This window comes from Oryx dammah, unplaced genomic scaffold (genome assembly GCF_014754425.2).
Source record: "Oryx dammah isolate SB20612 unplaced genomic scaffold, SCBI_Odam_1.1 HiC_scaffold_24, whole genome shotgun sequence".
Classification (NCBI taxonomy): domain Eukaryota; kingdom Metazoa; phylum Chordata; class Mammalia; order Artiodactyla; family Bovidae; genus Oryx; species Oryx dammah.
In genome coordinates this window covers 34,261,872-34,282,274 of record NW_024070208.1, presented here as the reverse complement: position 1 = coordinate 34,282,274, position 20,403 = coordinate 34,261,872, and the positions used below count along the sequence as shown (strand labels likewise).

The 20,403-nt window shown below is 48.0% G+C and overlaps 1 protein-coding gene across 1 annotated transcript in view; it reads right to left on the bottom strand.

The window, feature by feature from the left end:
* Positions 1 to 19,158: 19,158 nt before the first annotated feature.
* LOC120882949 (mitochondrial intermediate peptidase) overlaps positions 19,159 to 20,403 on the bottom strand; it is a 79,417-nt gene continuing 78,172 nt past the window's right edge. Inside the window, exon 19 of the mRNA XM_040266784.1 lies at positions 19,159 to 19,412. Coding sequence (XP_040122718.1) covers positions 19,315 to 19,412 — 98 coding nt within the window. The 3' untranslated portion in view covers positions 19,159 to 19,314. The remainder of the gene's footprint in view (positions 19,413 to 20,403) is intronic.

The following is a 20,403-nucleotide window of genomic DNA, read 5'->3' as shown; positions in this document are numbered from 1 at the left end:
GCAGACAGCAGAGACTTAGCTGAGGTGGGAAGGATGGACAGAGGGCCCGTGGAGGGGGAGGCGGCAGGGGCTGGATGGAAAGAGTTCCCCGCAGAGCTGGTGCCTGTGGACATGGGCCGGCCAGGCCCAGCCCCGGACGTGGGGTGGCCCACAAGGGCAGGCCAGCCATCACCAGTGTGTGCAGAGCCTGGAGGCTGCAGGACCGCTGGCCGTGCCTCTCTGCAAAGCATGTTGGGGACCAGGTGGTGTCAGAGCCATGGGCCCGTGGAGGGTCTGCGCAGCGGCTGTGGCCCCTCAGAGCCTGGGTGAGCTCTGCGGGAAGGGATGAGCGTTTCCTCAGCCTCTCAGGCCGCCTGCAGCACGCTATCACAGGCTGATCCTGGCAGGGATTGGGCAGCTTGTTCCCACCTCCACTCACAAGACCCAGGTCTCTGCAGAGGCCCCCTTCCCCAGGCCTGGCCTTTCTGTCCCTTCTTCGGGTCTGTTATCTGCCCTTGTCTCAGGCTGAGAGTTGGAGGAAGGCAGGGTAGACAGAGACAGGCAGAAGGCGAAAAGCCTCCAGACAGGGTGGGCATGGGGACAGCCCAAGAAGCCGAGGAGAGGAGGCACGGGGTGGTGGGGGAGCCTGAGGGATCCAAGGGCATCAGACAACGGGCGGAGGGCAGGGAACCATCCAGGGGTCTGGACCCCATTTCAGCCACATGCCTTGTGGGCTCTGAGATGCATGGCCATCTCCCATGCTTTCTGCAAATGTGTATTGAGCCCATGCACCAGAGTCAAAATGCAAAAATGACCTGCGTGGACCCTGGTGGGGATGCAGAATAGGGAGGATGACGGGGGAACAGATGATCACACTCGGGGAGGGGCAGTGACTGAGGTGTGAGATGAGGCCCAGGATGGAGGTGGCCGTTCAGCTGGTGGTGATGGCGTCGTGAGGGGCGATGCGCGGGCTCCTGCAGATGGAGTGCGATCTGGTGGGCAGGGCAGGGCTGAGGGCAGCTCTGTACAGGAGCATAAGGTGGAGGCTGGGCTCTCTCTGCCTGGCTTCGTAGCTGTGCATCCTCGGGCAAGTGACATCTCTGTGCCTCGGTTTCCCCATCCATAAACAAGGATGGAGAATGGTATCCGCCTCCCAGGGTCATTCTGAGGATTACACATGTTAATATACATAAAGGTCTTAGGAGCATGTCTAGCACAAAGAAAGTGCCCATTCTGTAAGAGTGGCCATCTTTTTTGTCATATGTTGGGAGAACTTGGGGGAATTCAGTGTGACCAGATGGGAGACACCAGATCCAGGGCTGGAAGATGGGAGGGTGAGGCCTGAGAAGGTACCATGGACAGGTGCAGGCCCTGGGTCTTTTGGAGGCTGAGATAAGAAATAGCTTCCAACACTTCATGCTATAGATTTCTAAGTATATTACTTTTTTTATTATATTTAAAATTATTTTCCAATTCCATGACTTACAAAACCCAAAACACACTGCTCCTTTTATATTACCTAATTCAAGAGCTGTACAAAGCTATTGTTCAAATGTGTATCGGTGTGTGTGGAGGCTTAGTCATTCAGTCACGGCCAACTCTGAGACCGTTTGAACTGTAGCCTGCCAGTCTCCTCCGTCCATGGGATTCTCCAGGCAAGAATACTGGAGTGGGTTGCTATGCCCTCCTCTGGGAGATTGTCCCAACTCAGAGATCAAACCCGCATCTCCTGCTTGGCAGGTGGATTCTTTACCACTGAGCCACGAGGGAAGCCCTCTACAGACGACCCCAAATGGTAAGACTAGCACGTGTGTGTTAGTCGCTCAGTCGTGTCTGACTCTTTGTGACCCCACAGACTGTAGCCCCTCTGTCCGTGGGATTCTCCAGCAAGAACACTGGAGTGGGTTGTCATTCCCCTCTCCAGAGGATCTTCCCAACCCAGGGATCGAACCCTGGTCTCCTGCACTGCAAGCAGATTCTTTACCATTTGAGCTACAGGGAAGATCAGTAATCAAAGCAAAAGCCGTTGACATCTCAGTGCTTCTGAAAGCCTTCATGTGAAGGCAGTGCTCTGGGGCTCTCCTGTCCTTTCCGGCTCTTGGCCTGGGAGGTGCCCAGCAGAGGTGCTGAGGGTCCGGGCGAGGACTTGGGGAAGGACCCGGGGAGAAACCGCGGTAAACCTCTGAGATAAAGAAGAAGACACTGATTTTTAAATTAAGTTATAAGCATCCACCTATGCTTCTTAAAAATACAAACATCCCTTCCCCCCAGACTACATTCTTCCGGGTGAGGGGTGGAAGGATGGCGCTCCCAGGCAGAACGCTGGGTGTCCTGACGCCTTCAAGGCAGGGTGACAGCTGAGAAAGATCCTGCTCCTCGAATGGCAGCCCCAAAATGTGAAGAGTTAAAAAGACTCTGAGGTCAGGAAATTCTATCCTGGTTTCGACAGCGTCTCCCCGGCCCCCGCTTTCCCACAACCACCCAATGGCGGCCAGGAGGTCCTGCCAGAGGCCACTTGAAAGAAAGGGGTTGGTCCGCGCTCCTGGAACTGCGAGTCTGCACGTCCACAGCCCTTGATAAACATCCGCGGACAGGCTGGGGCTGAGCTCTCCCCACCCCCAGCTGAGGGAGAGCAGGGGTGTCCTAGGGCAGATGGGGCCTCTTGTTTCCACACTAGCCTCAGCGTGGGCTGGTGGCGCGCCTGGCCAGACCCCGGACATGGCCAGACCCCTCAAGGCCCCTTTCTGCACACATGTCCCACAGGTCGTGGGTGCCTGGTGCTGGGCTGGCAACATGATGGGACAGCCTGCCGGTCACCCTGACACTGCTCACGGTGCTGGGGGCACAGACAAAAGCGTCACTGGGTCACCAAGGGGCTTCCTGGAAAGTGAGGGGGTGTGGTCAGGTCACGGGTAGACACGCCAAGTAGGGGATGCTTGTCCTGAGTGGGAGGACGGTGGACGGAGCATGGGGCAGAAGGGAGGGCCGGGGCATTGTGTGGGCAGCAGCCTTGGATGTGCTGGGCCTCCAGCTGGCAGGAAGCGGTCAGTGAGCACCCCTGGACAGAAGGCAAGTGAGCACGGTCCCAATTCATGGTGTGATGGGAGCCCAGGAGCCAGGCGCGGCGTCTGAGAGGAGGCTCCCCACGGCTGCGGGAGTGGGGTCCCCAGTTCAGACCTGACTCTCCCCTGGCTTCAGAGTCCCACATCAGGCTGCCCAGCTGACGTGAATATGGATGGAGGAGACTCGTGGACACAGGGGAGGTGATCGGGAGGGGCCGCCTGTCCCCCGAGCAGGGCTGGAGCCCACACCCTGTGCCACAGGCACCCTCCAGGTGCACGCCAACACCGGATGTGACCCTGACTTCTGCTCCTAGGGACCCAGGGACATTAGCCCCGCTGTGACGACAGCTCGTGGGGGCCTTGACGGACCTAGAGCGATCGACGGCAGGGGTGCAAGCCAGGAAGTGTGGAGAAGGCTGGAAGCCCATGGTGCAGGGCAAAGGATGGGCGGCGTCAGTTGTGGGCTGGTGGACAAGCTGGGTGGCAGGACACACCCCACTTTGCAGGACTTCCCAACCCTCCTGCTCTCAAAGCTCTCGCTGTGGCTGGTTTCTAGTTACCCAGGGGAAGCCAGGAACTTGGAGCTGGGAAGGGATGCACATAACGGGCTCTTTGGAGCTATTCCCATCAATGCCAGCTTTCTACTCGGGGGGGACGTGGTCCCACCAGGGACCCAAGAATACAGAGGTAAAGGGCGTGGACTCTAAAGCTGGGCAGACTGGGTTCAAATCACAGCTCTGGTGTATATTAGCTGTGGAATCTTAGACAAGTAACCTAACCTCTCTGTGGTTCAGCTGATCCCTTGTAAAATGGGGCTAATAATTTAGCTACCTGGGGAGCGTTACAAGGAGTAAGTGAATTTATAAAACACCTAGCATGTAGTAAATATTTAAATGTTTCACAAAATATAGAAGAAAGAGGGCGGAGTTCATGTTTTGAATGTTTCTACATTCAAGGACCAGTTCACAAACAGGCACTTATGTGCCTGCAAAGGACGTTAGACAACAGGTGTGGAAGGAGACCATTTGTTGTTTGCTTTTAAAAATATATCATTAGTATTCCACAGAGTTTAGTGTCTTAACGTAGACCTCTTGTAGCCTTCAAAGAGTCAGGCACATCTCCACCCGAGGGCCTTCCCTTGTGCTATTCCCTGGCTCCTCCCCCAGACACCCCATGGCTCCTCTCCAAGACACCCCAGAGTTCTTTCACTGTCTTCTGTCACTTTCCCAGGGAGGCTGCCTCTGATCTGCAATTTTCCATTGCCTGGTTCCCCAGACTCCACATTCCCTCCCCTTTTCCCCCATGTTACCTTTTAAACTACTATTTGTTCATTTTATTTTCCATGATTCTCTGCCACGACAGCAGAGGGGGTTCACTGTTCCATTCACTGATGGAACCCTAGTGCCCAGAAAGTACCAGATGCACAGCAGGTGCTTAGGAAGTATTTGTGAAGTGAATAGAGGAACACATGTGTCTCTTTGGACTCAGCTAAATTCTCGGAGTTATTAACTTCATAATAATCATGCCAAATTGCTCTGATGCTTCAGCTGTAAGTTCAGTAGTCTGGATGGTTTTTTAAAAATTTTTATTTATGTCTGATTTCACTGGGTCTTTGTAGCTGCACTTGGACTTTTTCCATTTGCAGCAAGCGGGGGCTACTCTCTAGTTGCCGTGTGTAGGTGTCTCATGGTGGTGGTTTCTGTTGTGGAGAACAGGTTTTAGGGTGCTCGGGCTTCAGCAGCGCCAGCTCTAGGGTTTGGGCTCAGGAGTTGTGGTGCACGGGCTCAGTTGCTCTGTGGCATGTGGGAGCCTCCTGGACCAGGGTTGAACTTGTGTCGCCTGCACTGGCAGGCGGATTCCCATCCACCGCACCACCAGGGAAGTTCAGTAGTCTGGGTTGTAACTCAAATATCAAGGTGGTTCAATCAGCTCAGTTCATTTCAGTCTCTCAGTCGTGCCTAACTCTTTGCGACCCCATGGACTGCAACACGCCAGGCTTCCCTGTCCATCATCAACATCCAGAACTTGCTCAAACTCATTTCCATTGAGTTGATGATCCCATCCAATCATCTTATCCCCTGTTGTCCCCTTCTCCTCCTGCCTTCAATCTTTCCCAGCCTCAGGGTCTTTTCAAATGAGTCAGCTCTTCGCATCAGGTGGTCAAAGTATTCAAGTTTCAGCTGTCAGCATCAGTCCTTCCAATGAATATTCAGGACTGATTTCCTTTAGGATGGACTGGTTGGATCTCCTTGCAGTCCAAGGGACTCTCAAGAGTCTTCTCCAACACCACAGTTCAAAAGCATCAATTCTTCAGCACTCAGCTTTCTTTATGGTCCAACTCTCACATCCATACATGACTACTGGAAAAACCATAGCTTTGACTATACGGACCTTTGATTTGTCTCTGTTTTTTAATATGCTGTCTAGATTGGTCATAACTTTCCTTCCAAGGAGCAAGTGTCTTTTAATTTCATGGCTGCAGTCACCATCTGCAGTGATTTTGGAACCCCCCAAAATAACGTCTGTCACTGTTTCCACTGTTTCCTCATCTATTTGCCATGAAATGATGGAGCCAGATGTCACGATCTTAGTTTTCTGAATGTTCAGTTTTAAGCCAATTTTTTCACTCTCCTCTTTCACTTTCATCAAGAGGCTTTTTAGTTCTTCTTCACTTTCTGCCATAAGGGTGGTGTCACCTGCATATCTGAGGTTATTGATATTTCTCCCGGCAATCTTGATTCCAGCTTGTGCTTCTTCCAGCCCAGTGTTTCTCATGATGTACTCTGTATATAACTTAAATAAGCAGGGTGACAATATACAGCCTTGACGTACTCCTTTTCCTATTTGGAACCAGTCTGTTGTTCCATGTCCAATTCTAACTGTTGCTTCTTGACCTGCATACAGACTTCTCAGGAGGCAGGTCAGATGGTTTGGTTTTCCCCTTTCTTTAAGAATTTTCCAGTTTTTTGTGATCCACATAGTCAAAGGCTTTGGCATAGTCAATAAATCCTTTGTTAGTGACAGTAGTAATCAAGTGCTATCTGAGGATGGGATAAACCTGTGTGTATGTGTGGAAAGCCACTTTCACTTACAGCTAGCAGTGATTGTAATGTCGGGAGAAGGAAAACCTGAAAGGGGGAAGGAAAGGGTTAGAAGGAGGGGAGCCCAGCAGGTGGGCTTTTCCCCCAGCCCCGCTAGGGCCTGACTCATGCCAGGGCGCTGGGTGTGCTTGGATCTGTACTACGTGAGTTTTGTGAAATTGCAGGGGAACGGCTCTTTCTGTGGGCATCAGTTTGCGCTGATCCCAGGTGATGGGTCTTGGTTTGGGGTCTTGGGGTGGGGAATGCTGTGGAAATGTGCAGTTGTTGTCTCTGAGGGAAACTGCAGTGGGGTTTCAGTTGGCTGGTAGCCCCTGACGCTGTTACTGAACCTCACGTGGGTCCCCTCCTCTGGTCCCAGTAAAGCCTACCTGTGACTCCTGGTTGCGGTGAAGGACAGGGCAGCCTTTACTGCAAGGCCAAGCAAGGAAAGGTTTTTGAAGACAGGGTTGGGGTGTGAGGGAGAGGGTTGGGGCGTGACGAACCAGTGGTAAAGCTCCTGCACATTCTTCTGATTGGTTGGTGGTGAGGTAATCAGGAGTTAACATCATCAACCTGGTTCCAACGTGTTTGGGTCAACTTGCTTGTGCTCAGTCAGCAGTTAACTTCTTACATCTGATGGGTGTTTCAGTACCTGCAAAACAGCTCAAGGATGGCTCAGACTGTTATCAAAACCCCCAAAGGAGGAACTAAAGGTCTGACTTTGTTTAATGGCTAAACAGTTACTGTTTTGAATTGTTCGACTATTTGCCTTTGTTTCTGCATTTTCTTACTTCTCTGAAGGCTGAGCACTGTGAGTTGATGCGTTTGAACTGTGGTGTTGGAGAAGACTCTTGAGAGTCCCTTGGACTGCAAGGAGATCCAACCAGTCCATTCTGAAGGAGATCAACCCTGGGATTTCTTTGGAAGGAATGATGCTGAAGCTGAAACTCCAGTACTTTGGCCACCTCATGCAGAGAGTTGACTCACTGGAAAAGACTCTGATGCTGGGAGGGATTGGGGGAAGGAGGAGAAGGGGACGACCCAGGATGAGATGGCTGGATGGCATCACTGACTCGATGGACGTGAATCTGAGTGAACTCCAAGAGTTGGTGATGGACAGAGAGGCCTGGCGTGCTGCGATTCATGGGGTCGCAGAGTCGGACACGACTGAGTGACTGAACTGAACTGAACTGAACTGAACTGAACTGAAGGCCTATGAGGCTAAAGTTTTTCTACAAACAAGAGGCAGTTGGAGGACACAGGGGAGAGGGGTCTGACAAAGGAAGGACCACAGGGTCCTCCTCCATTACAGTTCCCCCGCTTCTTTGATACTCCTCATTCTTGAAGGGGAACAGGTGCAGAACAAGAAAGGGAATAAAGTTTAGGGTACAGAGGTTAATCATAAAGTTGGCAGAGGACTTGGTTCCAACTAAGCCTGGAGGCCCACCGCTGTGTAATGGGACCATGCTTCCCCTGGGTTCGTCCAATCCATGACTGAGCATGGACCATTTCTTCTTCTTTTTCACATTTCTTTTTTCATTTTGAGGTGAAATTCACATATACACACACTCATTTTGTGTGTATAATTCAGTGCTTTTTAGGGTATTCACAGATTCATGCAAACATCACCACTAATTCTAGAACATTCTCATCTTCCCCCAAAGAAACCCCGTACCTTCCAGCAGTCACTCCCCGTTTCCTCCATACCCAGCCCTGAGTGAGTGAGTGAAGTCGCTCAGTCGTGCCCGACTCTTTGCGACCCCATGGACTGTAGCCTACCTACCAGGCTCCTCCCTCCATGGGATTCTCCAGGCAAGAGTACTGGAGGGGGTTGCCATTTCCTTCTCCAGGGGATCTTCCCTACCCAGGGATCAAACCCGGGTCTCCCGCATTCCAGGCAGACGCTTTAACCTTTGAGCCACCAGGGAAGCTCTCTAGTCTCTGTATCTATAGAATTGACTATTCTGGACATTTAACAGGATTGGAATCACAGTTTGTGGCCTTTCACTTAGTATTATGTTTTTGAGGCCCAACTATGTTGCAGTATTTTGTTTTTACTGCAGAATAATATTCCACTGTATTGATATACTGCTTATCAGTTGAACTGTGGGTTGGTTATACTTTTGGCTGTTATGAATACATTTTCTATGAACATTCATGTGAAAATTTGGGGGTGGAGATATTTCACATATGTATATGTAAATGGGTTATATTCATATAAGTATCAAATATATTTGATATGCTCAATATATTCATATTTCATTTTCTTGGGTATATACCTAGGGTGATTTCTGAATCCTATAACAACTCCATGATTAACTTTTTGAGTAACTACCAAACTGTTTTCCAAAGCAGCTTTACTATTTTCCATTCATGATATAGGTTTCCAGTTTCTCACAAACACTTGTTACTGCCTGCTTTATTCCAGCCATCCTGGTGGATATGAAGGTGTCATGTTATTTTAGTTTTGATTTGCATTTCCCTGGTGGTTAATGATTTTGAGTGTTTTTCAGTGCTTATTTGTATACCTGTTTGTATGGCTATTTGTATATATTCTTTGGGGAGATGTCTATTCAGATCCTTTGCCATTTTTAATTGGGTTGTCTTTTTATTACTGATTCACAAGAGTTCTTACTATATCTGCCTATAAGTCCCTTATCAGAGATAGGATTTGCAACTATTTTCTCCCATTCTGTGGACTGTCTTTTCATTTTCTTGTTGGTTTAATTTACAGCAAAATTGAAAAGTTTAAAATTCTGATGCAGTATAATTTACCTATTTTTTTCTTTTGTCTCTTGTACTTTTGGTGTCTTGTCTAAGAAAGCACTGCCTAACCCAAAGTCATAAAAATTTATAGCTGTTTCTAGTTTTAGCTCTTATATATAGGACCATCTCCATTTTGAGTACATGTTTGCATATGATGTGAAGTTGATGTACAATTTCACTCTTGTGTGTGTGGATATCCAGCTGTTCTGATTTTTTTAAAAGAGTGTTCTTTTCCCTGTTGGATTGTTTTAGCACCCTGTCAAAAGTCAGTTGGCCATAAATGCAAAGCGTTATTTCTGGACTCTTAGTTTGTTCTGTCATTCTGTGTGTCTGTCCCTGTTGGCTCAATGATTAAAAACCTGCCTCTCTATGCAGGAGATGTAGGTTCGATCCCTGAGTTGGGAAGATCTCCTGGAGAAGGAAATAGCAACCCGCTCCAGTATTCTTGCCTGGAGAATCCCATGGACAGAGGAGCCTGGTGGGCTACACAGTCCATGGGGTCGCAAAGAGTCAGACACGACCACTACACAACAAATTTCAGTACTATTTTGTCTTGATTACTGTAACTGTGTGCTAAGTTTTGACACGGGAAGTGCGAGTTCTCCACCTTGGTCTTTCTCAAGCTGGTTTTGGTTGGTTGGAGTCTATTTCCCTATGGATGCTGGGTAATTTCTGAGGGATGCAGACCCCTCTGCTGGGAGTTCTGACGTGGGGATTCCACACTGGCCTGGGCTGAGTTGAGACTCCTCCTGCCTGAGAGTCTTCCTCCACTCCCTCCTTTCACAGGTGTCAGACCCGCATTGGTGTCTACCTGCCGCCTCTGCTACCTCTCGTGTCTCCTTCAGGCGTTTCCCCCAGTGATCGCCTGGCTCAGCATCTTCTCCTTAGAGAGGCTGAACTGACTTGGTTTCCTAACTTGGAGTTTCTGACTCTCTTTCCAGGCCCTTTTGATATATGATACTTGGGAACGTATCAGTCAACTGCAAAAGAGAAATGTCGACTTCTAGAAAACAGCCCTTCCTTTAAGAGCTGGGGCCCTGGACCCTTTCATAAGGAGAGTGAACAGGTGAGGCTCCGGATGTCCTGCCAGTGGCTCTTCCACAGTGAGCACTGAAGTGGCCAATTTCTCAGCATGTGAAGCTTTTTAGGGCTCTTTCCCCTTGGTCACCCATAACCATGGGGCATGACAGTGCTTTCCCTTGTGATTGATTGTAGAACTATCTTACTGAAGCCAAAGCATCCTAACTCCTGCTGACTGTCCTTGGGTGGCTGTGAGTCATTCTAACAGTATTTTTGTAAGAAATTGTCCACTTTATTCAGGCTACTCTGTATCCTGTCATTTGCAATCAGCGTCAACAAAGTGTTCATGTTTCTAAAAATCTTGTAGGAAGAAGATAAATTGAGTTTGCATAGCAAGAGAAAACCCATCTTCATTCTAACTTTGTTTATGTGACATTTCATCTATTTTCTGAAGGTGTTAAAACTAAATAAAAAGTGCTTATGTGCCTTGAAAGGCAGAGAGAAATAAGAATTATGAGCATTAATATGTACTAGGTACTTTCGGGAAGTTACAATTTTGTAACAAAATGGAACTGTTTTGGAACAGCCACACTTCCAATCAAACATTATCTGTTAGAGCTGGAAAAGGAGTACCTCAAGGCTGTATATTGTCACCCTGCTTATTGAACTTATATGCAGAGGACATCATGAGAAACGCTGGACTGGAAGAAACACAAGCTGGAATCCAGATTGCCAGGAGAAATATCAATAACCTCAGATATGCAGATGACACCACCCTTATGGCAGAAAGTGAAGAGGAACTAAAAAGCCTCTTGATGAAAGTTAAAGTGGAGAGTGAAAAAATTGGCTTAAAGCTCAACATTCAGAAAACGAAGATCATGGCATCTGGTCCTATCACTTCATGGGAAATAGATGGGGAAACAGTGGAAACAGTGTCAGACTTTATTTTGGGGGGCTCCAAAATCACTGCAGATGGTGACTGCAGCCATGAAATTAAAAGACGCTTACTCCTTGGAAGAAAAGTTATGACCAGCCTAGATAGCATATTGAAAAGCAGAGACATTACTTTGCCAACAAACGTCCATCTAGTCAAGGCTATGGTTTTTCCAGTAGTCATGTATGGATGTGAGAGTTGGACTGTGAAGAAAGCTGAGCACCGAAGAACTGATGCTTTTGAACTGTGGTGTTGGAGAAGACTCTTGAGAGTCCCTTGGACTGCAAGGAGAGCCAACCAGTCCATTCAGAAGGAGATCAGCCCTGGGATTTCTTTGAAAGGAATGATGCTAAAGCTGAAACTCCAGTACTTTGGCCACCTCATGCAAAGAGTTGACTCATTGGAAAAGACTGTGATTCTGGGAGGGATTGGGGGCAGGAGGAGAAGGGGACAACAGAGGATGAGATGGCTGGATGGCATCACTGCCTTGATGGACGTGAGTCTGAGTGAACTCTGGGAGTTGGTGATGGACAGGGAGGCCTGGCATGCTGCGATTCATGGGGTCACAAAGAGTCGGACACGACTGAGCGACTGAACTGAACTGAACTGAACCGACAGAGTAAGGAAAGGAAGTAAAAATATCTACCAATTTCAGGAACTGTTGTTAGGAGAATCTGTTAAGGCAGAAGACCATTTAGCAAGAATCCACTGATTGCTATTGGAACCTTGGTGATGATGCAGCCAGATGGGCTGCCATCCCAGACGCTCTGTTATTCCCTGAATGAACATGAAAGGGTATGCATCTGGCCTCAGTCCATTCACAGCGTAGTGAGGAGATAAATACTGATAAAGTATAATTATAGATTCTCTTCTAAACAGGTTTATGTATTATTTTTGGCTGTGCTGGGTCTCCATTTCTGCACAGGCTTTTCTCTAATCGTGGTGCGTGGGCTTCTCATTGCAGCGGCATCTTTCGGTGTGGAGCACGGGCTTAGCTGCTCCATAGTACGGGGAGCCACGCAGAGCTCCTGAGACCAGGAGTCACACCCCTGTCCCCTGAGTTGGCAGGTGGATTGTTTACTAGTCACCAGGGGAGTCCTAGAGGTGTATTTCTTAAGCAGCTGTATTAAGATATAATTCATATATTGTAACATTTACTCATTTAAAGTATATACTTTAGGGGTTTTTGGTATATTGCATAACTATTTAACATTGTGATTAAGTGTTCACAACACAACATTTTCCATCTTAGACACTATTAAGTGTACATTCATTACACTTATATTGCTGGGCAGCCATCACCATTCTCTGTGTGACTCCAAGCATAATTCCCCCATTACTCCACCCCAGCCTATGGAAACCTCTGTTTTAATTTTTGTCTCTATGAATTTGCCTATTTTAAGTAAAATCATCCAGCATTTGTCCTCTTGTGTCTGGCTTCCTCTGAGCATGACTTTTTGCGTTCCACCCTGTTGTGGCAGGGATCAGCACTTCACTCCTCCTCAGGGTGCAACGACGCTCCATTACACGGACATAGCATGTACTGTGAACCTGTTCACCTGGCGTACGTAGGCAGTCAGGTCATTCCCACCTTTCGGCTGTTGCGAGTAACGCTGCTGTGAGTGTTCGTGCTTTCAGTAACTTCGGGTATGAAATTAGGAGTGGAGTGGCTGGGTCACGTGGTGATTGTGTGTTTAGGTCTCTGAGGGGCAAGATTCCAGGTTGCTGTCGGTGGACCAGGCGCATGGGCTGACCATATAACAGGAACCTGGTTGAGACCAGGGGGAGAGTAGGAGTGCTTCGGCACTCAGGGTGTCTTTGCTCTGGAAATGTTTGTGTGGAAAAGGCAATGTTGAGACTGCACCACACTTCTCACAGTCTCACAGGGCCATTCCAGGGAGTGACATTTGGGTAGCTCCCCTGCTTTAGGACCGGGTGCTGACAGGAGTAAGGAGAACCAGGAAATAGCTCTTGTAGGATTTCAGCCCACTTTTTGAGGGTTCTGAGTTGCCCAGAAAATCACTAGTGCTTTACACGAAACATAAATGAACTAAGCGATCCAGTTAGAAGACACAGAATATCAGAATGAGAAGCAATATAGGATCATGTGTAGACACACTCTATAATTGTAAAGACATGCTCTAAACTGTAAATGCTCTGTAGCATGTAAAGACACACCAAACACGTAATGATGCAGTGAAGGAACAAAAAATACATCATGCAAATTAAACAAAAGAAAATACATGTAGTTATAATGAATTAGGCAAAATAAGTTTTCAGCTAAAAAGTATAACTAGAGATAAAGAGAATCATATAATAATGATTTAAAAATTTACCAGGAAGATAAAATATTTCTAAATTTGTTTGTAATTAGCAGTGAGGCCTCAAATCTAAAAGCAAAAATTGACCAAATTATGGTTCTGCTGCTGCTGCTGCTGCCGCTGCTGCTAAATCGCTTCAGTCGTGTCCGACTCTGTGAGACCCCATAGACGGCAGCCCAACCAGACTCCCCCATCCCTGGGATTCTCCAGGCAAGAACACTGGAATGGGTTGCCATTTCCTTCTCCAATGCATGAAGTGAAAAGTGAAAGTAACGTTGCTAAGTCGTGTCTGACTCTTCGCGACCCCATGGACTGCAGCCCACCAGTCTCATACATCCATGGGATTTTCCAGGCAAGAGTACTGGAGTGGGGTGCCATTGCCTTCTCCGAAATTATGGTGATAAACAGGTAAATCCACAGTTATGGCAAGAGGGTTTTAGTACATCTTTCAGTTGTAATACAGCAGATTAAGCAGACAATAGATAAAGATCTTGCACCTAACACCTATAAAATACTTCTTTTTTTTTTTTTTACTTTATTTTACTTTACAATACTGTATTGGTTTTGCCATACATCAACATGAATCTGCCACAGGGTTCTTCCCAACTGCATCTAACATGTTTACAGCAGTGACCGTATACAGGGCTTATATGGTGGGTGTAGTAAACTGCAGAAGACAAATAGTACAGAATATGGATTCTGATCACACTGCAATGAAAATGAGAGTCAATTCCTAGGTAGGTTGATAAGAAGTCCAGGGTCCCTGAGGAGGAGAAAGTTGATAGACTTAAACGCATATCTTAGAAAAGAAGATAGGCTGAAAATTAATAGGCTAAGCATTCACCCAAGGCATAATGAAAGTTGGAGGAAATAACAGGTAAGCTGCCTGTGGAGGGCAGTCACCCTGGCTGCAGGATGTCTGGAGGGCAGAAGGGCACCCAGCACCTGCTGATCTGTATAGGTGCAGCGCAGGGACAGGCCTGGAGGGCAGCTTATCGCTGCTGAAGGTCTTACTCGAAAGGTGCGGGTTAAGCTGTTTATGACCCCAACGGACCATCCCAGTGGCCCCCAAAGGCTTGTTCCGGCGCTGCTTACCACACGGTTTTCTAAAGTCAAGTCACAATTGAGATGAGCTCGTAGGTGCCACCCACCCCCACTCACGGACAGCAAGTTCTGTGGGTGAATTTTGCAGGTGGCCTCCTCTCTCCATCCCCCAACCTCGTCCCTCCCGGTCTGATGCTGTAACGTGTCACATCTGTGGTCTGTCCACGGGCATGGGCTTCTTCAGGCAGGAAGACCACAAGCGCCCTCAGGCCATGTGGCCCGGTGGGTCGTGTGAGCACCCAGCACTCTGTCTGAACGTGCACCTGGGTGCCTGTAGGAGACTGGATCCTCTCTGAAGACCCGGGTGCAGGGACGGGCGCAGGCCAGGAGTCCCGCATCAGTGTGACCAGCCCAGAGGCCGACACGTGGCCGGCCTGCCCATCCCACAGTCACAACAGTGTCCGGATACCACCTGCCCTGTGACCTCCTGGGCAGTGGGCCACAGGCAGGATGACCATGTGATAAAGTTCTTCATGAACTGAAAACGAATGTCATGCACTGCTATTCATACTTATCTCAACCACTGAGAGGAAATCAGCCTGAAGCCTGGGTATCCGTGCAATTTCTGCCCATACAGATTGTGCCTGAATGTCTCAGAGACATTTTCTGAACTTGCTTACATCATCCAGGTATTAATATTTCTTTAGAACTGGAAACATGCTTTTACATTTGGCTATGTCATGATTAAACTTTTTGTAAATTTTAAATTACTTTTAAATTAACACATTGCCTATTTTTTTTTTAATTTGGAAATAGAAGGAAAATAAAAGGCCAAAATCTCAATATTAAAGACAATCACAGTAACATTTTATTCATTATTCTTCAGTTCTTTCTCTGGATTATTATTTTTTTCCCCGTTTACATTTTCACAAGTAGTTTAAATTGGATTTTTGGATGCTGGTAGTAAGCCCGAAGTACAGGAGAGAATTTTTCCCAGAGAAACTGCTGTGTTATGGGTTTATTCCCATCACAAGGAAAAACATTCATAATAAAATAATTTGCTATTATGCTCTATCCAGCTGTAGTAGAGAAGCGAGGCAGTGACCCCTAGCATTCTCAGAAGCTCCTTGGGGTTTCCTCTGCTTTGACTCTTGATCTAAATTACTTATTCTTCTAGTGATTTTTAAAGAAAAAGTACAAAGCTGGAAAGTTTCCAGAGCCTGTGTGTATCTGAGAATGCCATTCTGCATCTTAGCCTTTGCCTCTCGAAACTTTTCACTGTCCTTCAGCTTTTCACGGTGATGAACCACTGACTTCTGGGAACACCATGAGTTTTGTTCCTTTACATGTAAGCCCATTGTTTCTCGCTGGATGGTTTTTAGCACCTAGTCCCTAGTGTTCTGAAGAATATCACTGGTAGGTCCTCCAACAAATGTGGGTGCTGTCATCACACACATTCAGGAAGCATGTTGTGGATGGGGGCCTGCCGCCGAGACGGTGAAACTCACAGCTCACTTGTATTTCCCAAATGTATGAACAGAGGACCCTTCCAAGTTTGTGGAACACTAACAACTCCTGGGAAATGTCCCACTGGAGGTCAGTTGGCTTATAATCGCAATTATATTTAAAGTTCTCAAAAGAAAAGGCAGATTTTGTCTCGTTGGGGTCTGTCTCCACTGTTTTCTTTGTTTTGATCAGGAATGCAGGATTCGCTTCTCTCTCTGCTTGCATTTATTTAGCTTTAAATAATTGTGACAGAACATACACAACAAAAATCTTACTGTTTAAGCCATTTTTGATTGCATAGTTCAGTGGCATTTAGCCCATTACATTGTTGGGTAGCCAGAAAGGATTCCCTCTTAAATTACATATATATATAGATTTTTTAATCTTACAAGTTTCCTTAAATTCACTGAAGGGCATGTCTTCGGCAGAGCTCCCGCGATGTGCTGGTCACCATCCTGAGCTCTGGGGATACAGGACACAAGAACCAGGGCTTGGTGACTGCTTCTGTCCCAGCCGTCCGGGCTCCGCCTGGAACCCTGGCTGCTCCCTGGCTCCCAGCTCTCACAGTGTCTGCACTTAACCCGCACTCAGAGCACTCGTCATCTCTCCTTGGCAGTTTTGCTCCTGTCTGCTCTGATAATGTTTTACATCACTGCACTGTATTCAGTTTTTCCACTTTTCTTTTTTCTTACTTCTCTTTTCAGCTTTTCTTACTTTTAAATTTCTGCTTGTTCTTTCTTGATGGCTTTCAGCTTCATAAAGACCATGTTTTCTCAAGTCTCACCAAGAATAGCAGAGATGTTTTCTGCAATGTGCCTTAGTTCCTTTAAAAACAATGTCCAGCACTGCTATATTTAAAATGAGTAACCAACAAGGACCTACTCTAGAGCAACAGGGACCTCTGCTCAACGTCATATGGTAGCCTGGACGGCAGGGGAGTCTGGGGGGGAGCAGATACATGTATATGTATGGCTGGGTCCCTTTGCTGGTCACCTGAAACTACCACAGCATTGCTGGCTGGCTAGACCTCAACACAAAATATTTAAAAACAAAGTAATGTTCCAAATTGGGGTCTTCCGGCATCTTTCAGGTGACTTTCCCCTCCTTTCTCTGAGGCTCCCTGTGACTTCCTGTGCCGCTCGCTCACCCTCAACTGAAAAGGGAGGAGAAAGGCCCAGGGCCTCGGTGCCAGGCACACCTGGAGCTGCCGAAGCCCCTCTTCAAACTTACCTGTAACTGACAGCAGCTTGGTGTCAGTGTCTCCAGGTGCGTTTCCCAGACGAGAGTCTGCGTTTGTGTCCAGCAAGTATAGCCCTTCCCCAGCTCAGAGACCATGGGCAGGGAGGGCGGCATACCCAGCTCTGCCCATGGCCTGCATCACCCCTCAGCTCCCATGGGATGAGGGGCAGGGGCATGGCTGCAGGCCTGCCCTCTTTCCTGCCCAAGGATCCTCTGGGCGTTGGGGTTTCCACGTGTTTACAGACTGAGAAATTCAACAGGGGAGGAGCCAGGAGAGGATGAAGGCAGAAGGGCCACAGGTGGTTTGCCAGGTGCTGCTCCTGGGCTGGAGTGCAGTGTGTGAGCTGTGTGAGACCTCAGGTGTGTTAGTTGTGAGACCTCAGGTGTGTTAGCCGTGTGACGCGTCAGGAGCCCCCTGCCCCAGCATCCAGGTGGACCCGCATGGTGTGAGGGATCACTGACGTTTCTCCATGTGGCTCATCTATTTCTAGCCTGGAGAAGGTTGGGCATGTGTCCTAGTTTGGGGGATTTTTAATCTTGCCTTTTTGCTTTGTCACTGGTCTTTCAGTGAGAAGCTGGAAGAGGCTGCTAGCAGGTGTCATTTTAAACTAAAGTCTGTAATTAAATCCTTGACTTTGAAGGCAGGAAAAACTTATTAAATACTGTCAAGACTATGGTTTTACCAGTGGTCATGTAGAGATGTGAGAGTTGGATGGTGAAGAAAGCTAAGCGCCAAAGAATTGATGCTTTTGAACTGTGGTGTTGGAGAAGACTCTTGAGAGTCCCTTGGACTGCAAGGAGATCCAACCAGTCCATCCTAAAGGAGATCAGTCCTGGGTGTTCATTGGAAGGACTGATGCTAAAGCTGAAACTCCAGTACTTTGGCCACCTCATGAGAAGAGTTGACTCATTGGAAAAGACTCTGATGCTAGGAGGGTTTGGGGGCAGGAGGAGAGGGGGACGACAGAGGGTGAGAAGGCTGGATGGCATCACCGACTTGATGGACATGAGTTTGAGTGAACTCTGGGAGTTGGTGATGGACAGGGAGGCCTAGCATGCTGCGATTCATGGGGTCGCAAAGAGTCAGACACGACTGAGCGACTGAACTGAACTTTCCTACAGCCCCTTTAGCCAGAACCCCGGCTCCAAATCCTTGGGTCTTTGCTTCTAGACTTGGCTGGACTGTCAGACCTGTTTCTTGGCTTAGGTCTCCAGAAGCCGTCAGCAAACATACCTCCGTGTGCTGTAGCTGCCGTGTTCCTCCCTTTGCTTGGGACTTTGTGGAATGTGCCTCACTGACTGTAACTGTTACCACAGCCAGTGTATTTTGACAGATGCCTTCCTTTAAAAAAAACCTCATGGTTTCCTTAAATCGGTTCAGTTTCTTACTGTTGGCCAACTCTGAAATGCCCAGCGTCCACGGGGCAGTTGGATTTCTTTCATTATGTTCATCACCCTTGTAGCATGTACCTCCGCTCGCTTACTCCCTTAGCTCTCGTCTTGGACTTTATTATAGTTTCTTTGCTTTAAAACAAGTGTGACACAACAGCGAGTCAATGTTCCTCTCACCGTGTGCTCTATAAGAGGTGTGGGTGTGTGTGTGGTGGGCGTGCAAGCCAGTGCTGAAGTGGCACGGTCAGTACCCACGGAAAGCTTCTAGGAAGCTCAAGAAACAGTGCCGTCCTGCCTAAGATGGTGATGTGGTACAGTCAAGCTGCCTTTTCAGAGGGCCTATCTTTTCAGTGTGAAGTGATTTTTTGAAATAATAACCTGTTTTTTTTTTGTGACTAGCTTAAATTAGGTGGACTTGAAAATGGTTCTGCATGCAATTAGATTATGCTGTTTGGACAATACACTCACCTTGACCTAAAAAAAAACAGTCCTTCCTGTAATTAACACATGGCGATACGGTATGCAGTGATGCTTAGGACAGAGACAGCGTCGGCATCTCGGCTCCAGATCTGCCAGAGGCTGAACTTGACACACGACTCCCTTGTTGCGCTGCAGCTCCGGGTATTCATCGTCAGGTCAGAGGTGTGCCTGTGCGCTCCAGCCCTGACCTCGCGGGAGGAGCCAGGGCACTGTCGAGGCCACACGTGGTTTCTCCACCGCCATAACTGACTGCTCCACTTTCAGCCACCTCTACAGTCGTCTTAAGAAATCATGCAGAATCTGCCAAACAGGCTAAAAGCCAGCATAATTTTTAAAAAAAATTATTTATTCCAAGATCCACGGGTTTGAGGCTTTTCACAAGTTATCACAGAAGTGAATACAGAACTCAGAAACAAGTGTTTGTAGCTGCAGCACTTAACAACAGAATCAGCGTCACCATGACCCTGATCTAAAGGACTCAGGTGTCTCCCTCACGTGGAATCCATGAGAAAGGTCTCGAAGTCTAGGTCCAGGTCGGAAACTAGGGTGTTTACAAAGTCGTCAATAGAAGGACGCTTCTGAAGCATACCTGCCAACAGAGAGACAGATGGTCAGCCAGCTCACTCAGGGACAGCACAGAGCAACAGAGACGGACAGCACGTCCACACAGTCGGAGACGCTCGGCTTTGGGAGCCACGAGCTGGGAAGGAGGCTGTTTCAGAGTATCCAGGCAGTGCCTGTGCTCTGAGCGGTTTCTTGTTTTATTGCCTTTTTTATACTATCTCACCAACACTTAGCTTAGAGATTTAGACCCATGTTTTGGAGATATTACTATACCCTTGGAGCCACTTGACCAGGAGTGCAAGGAACCATGCGCCAGGTTTGGGGGCCGGGGGTGCTCCCACCCAGGCCACCATCTGCAGTGGAACGTAGAGAGCTTTGGGCAGGCCTAGGGCTGGACCCACAGACACAGTCACCCCCACTGGGGAACACGGCCACAGGGACTGGCCAAGGCCTGGCTTGTACAGTGGACACAAAGCAGCAGTGCCAACACGGCCTTGGCAGCCCCTCACTGGACCCCGTGTGCCCAGGAACAATACGGATGCCATCACATTCTCACCACAGCCCAAAATACTTTCATCTGCATTCAAACCCAGGTCCTCACATCTCCATCACAGGGGCCATCTGAGGAATAAGGACTAGCTATTGGAAGAGAATTTCGTTGCTATGTCTTTAATTGCAAAACTAAAGTTCAAAGCAATTTTCTTTTCACAGTAAAACAGCTCCTAGGGACGAGAAACGCCCCCTAGTCCTCCCATGTCTCTGGCAATGGGACATGATGGCTCTGACGATGGCCAGGCAGCGCCTTCCACTCTGCGTCTTGGAGACGCAGGCTTTCACGTAACCAGAGCAGTAAAGCCTGTCTGCGCATTTCCTACGGGCCAGGGTTCTTAATGCAGAGAACAGCTGTGGGGCAAACACTGAAACGCGACTTTCGGTCAGATGTGTTAGCCTGTTTCACCATTCCCTTCCTTGTAACATTCGAAACATCCTGTAATTACAAACTGCTTCTAATTAAA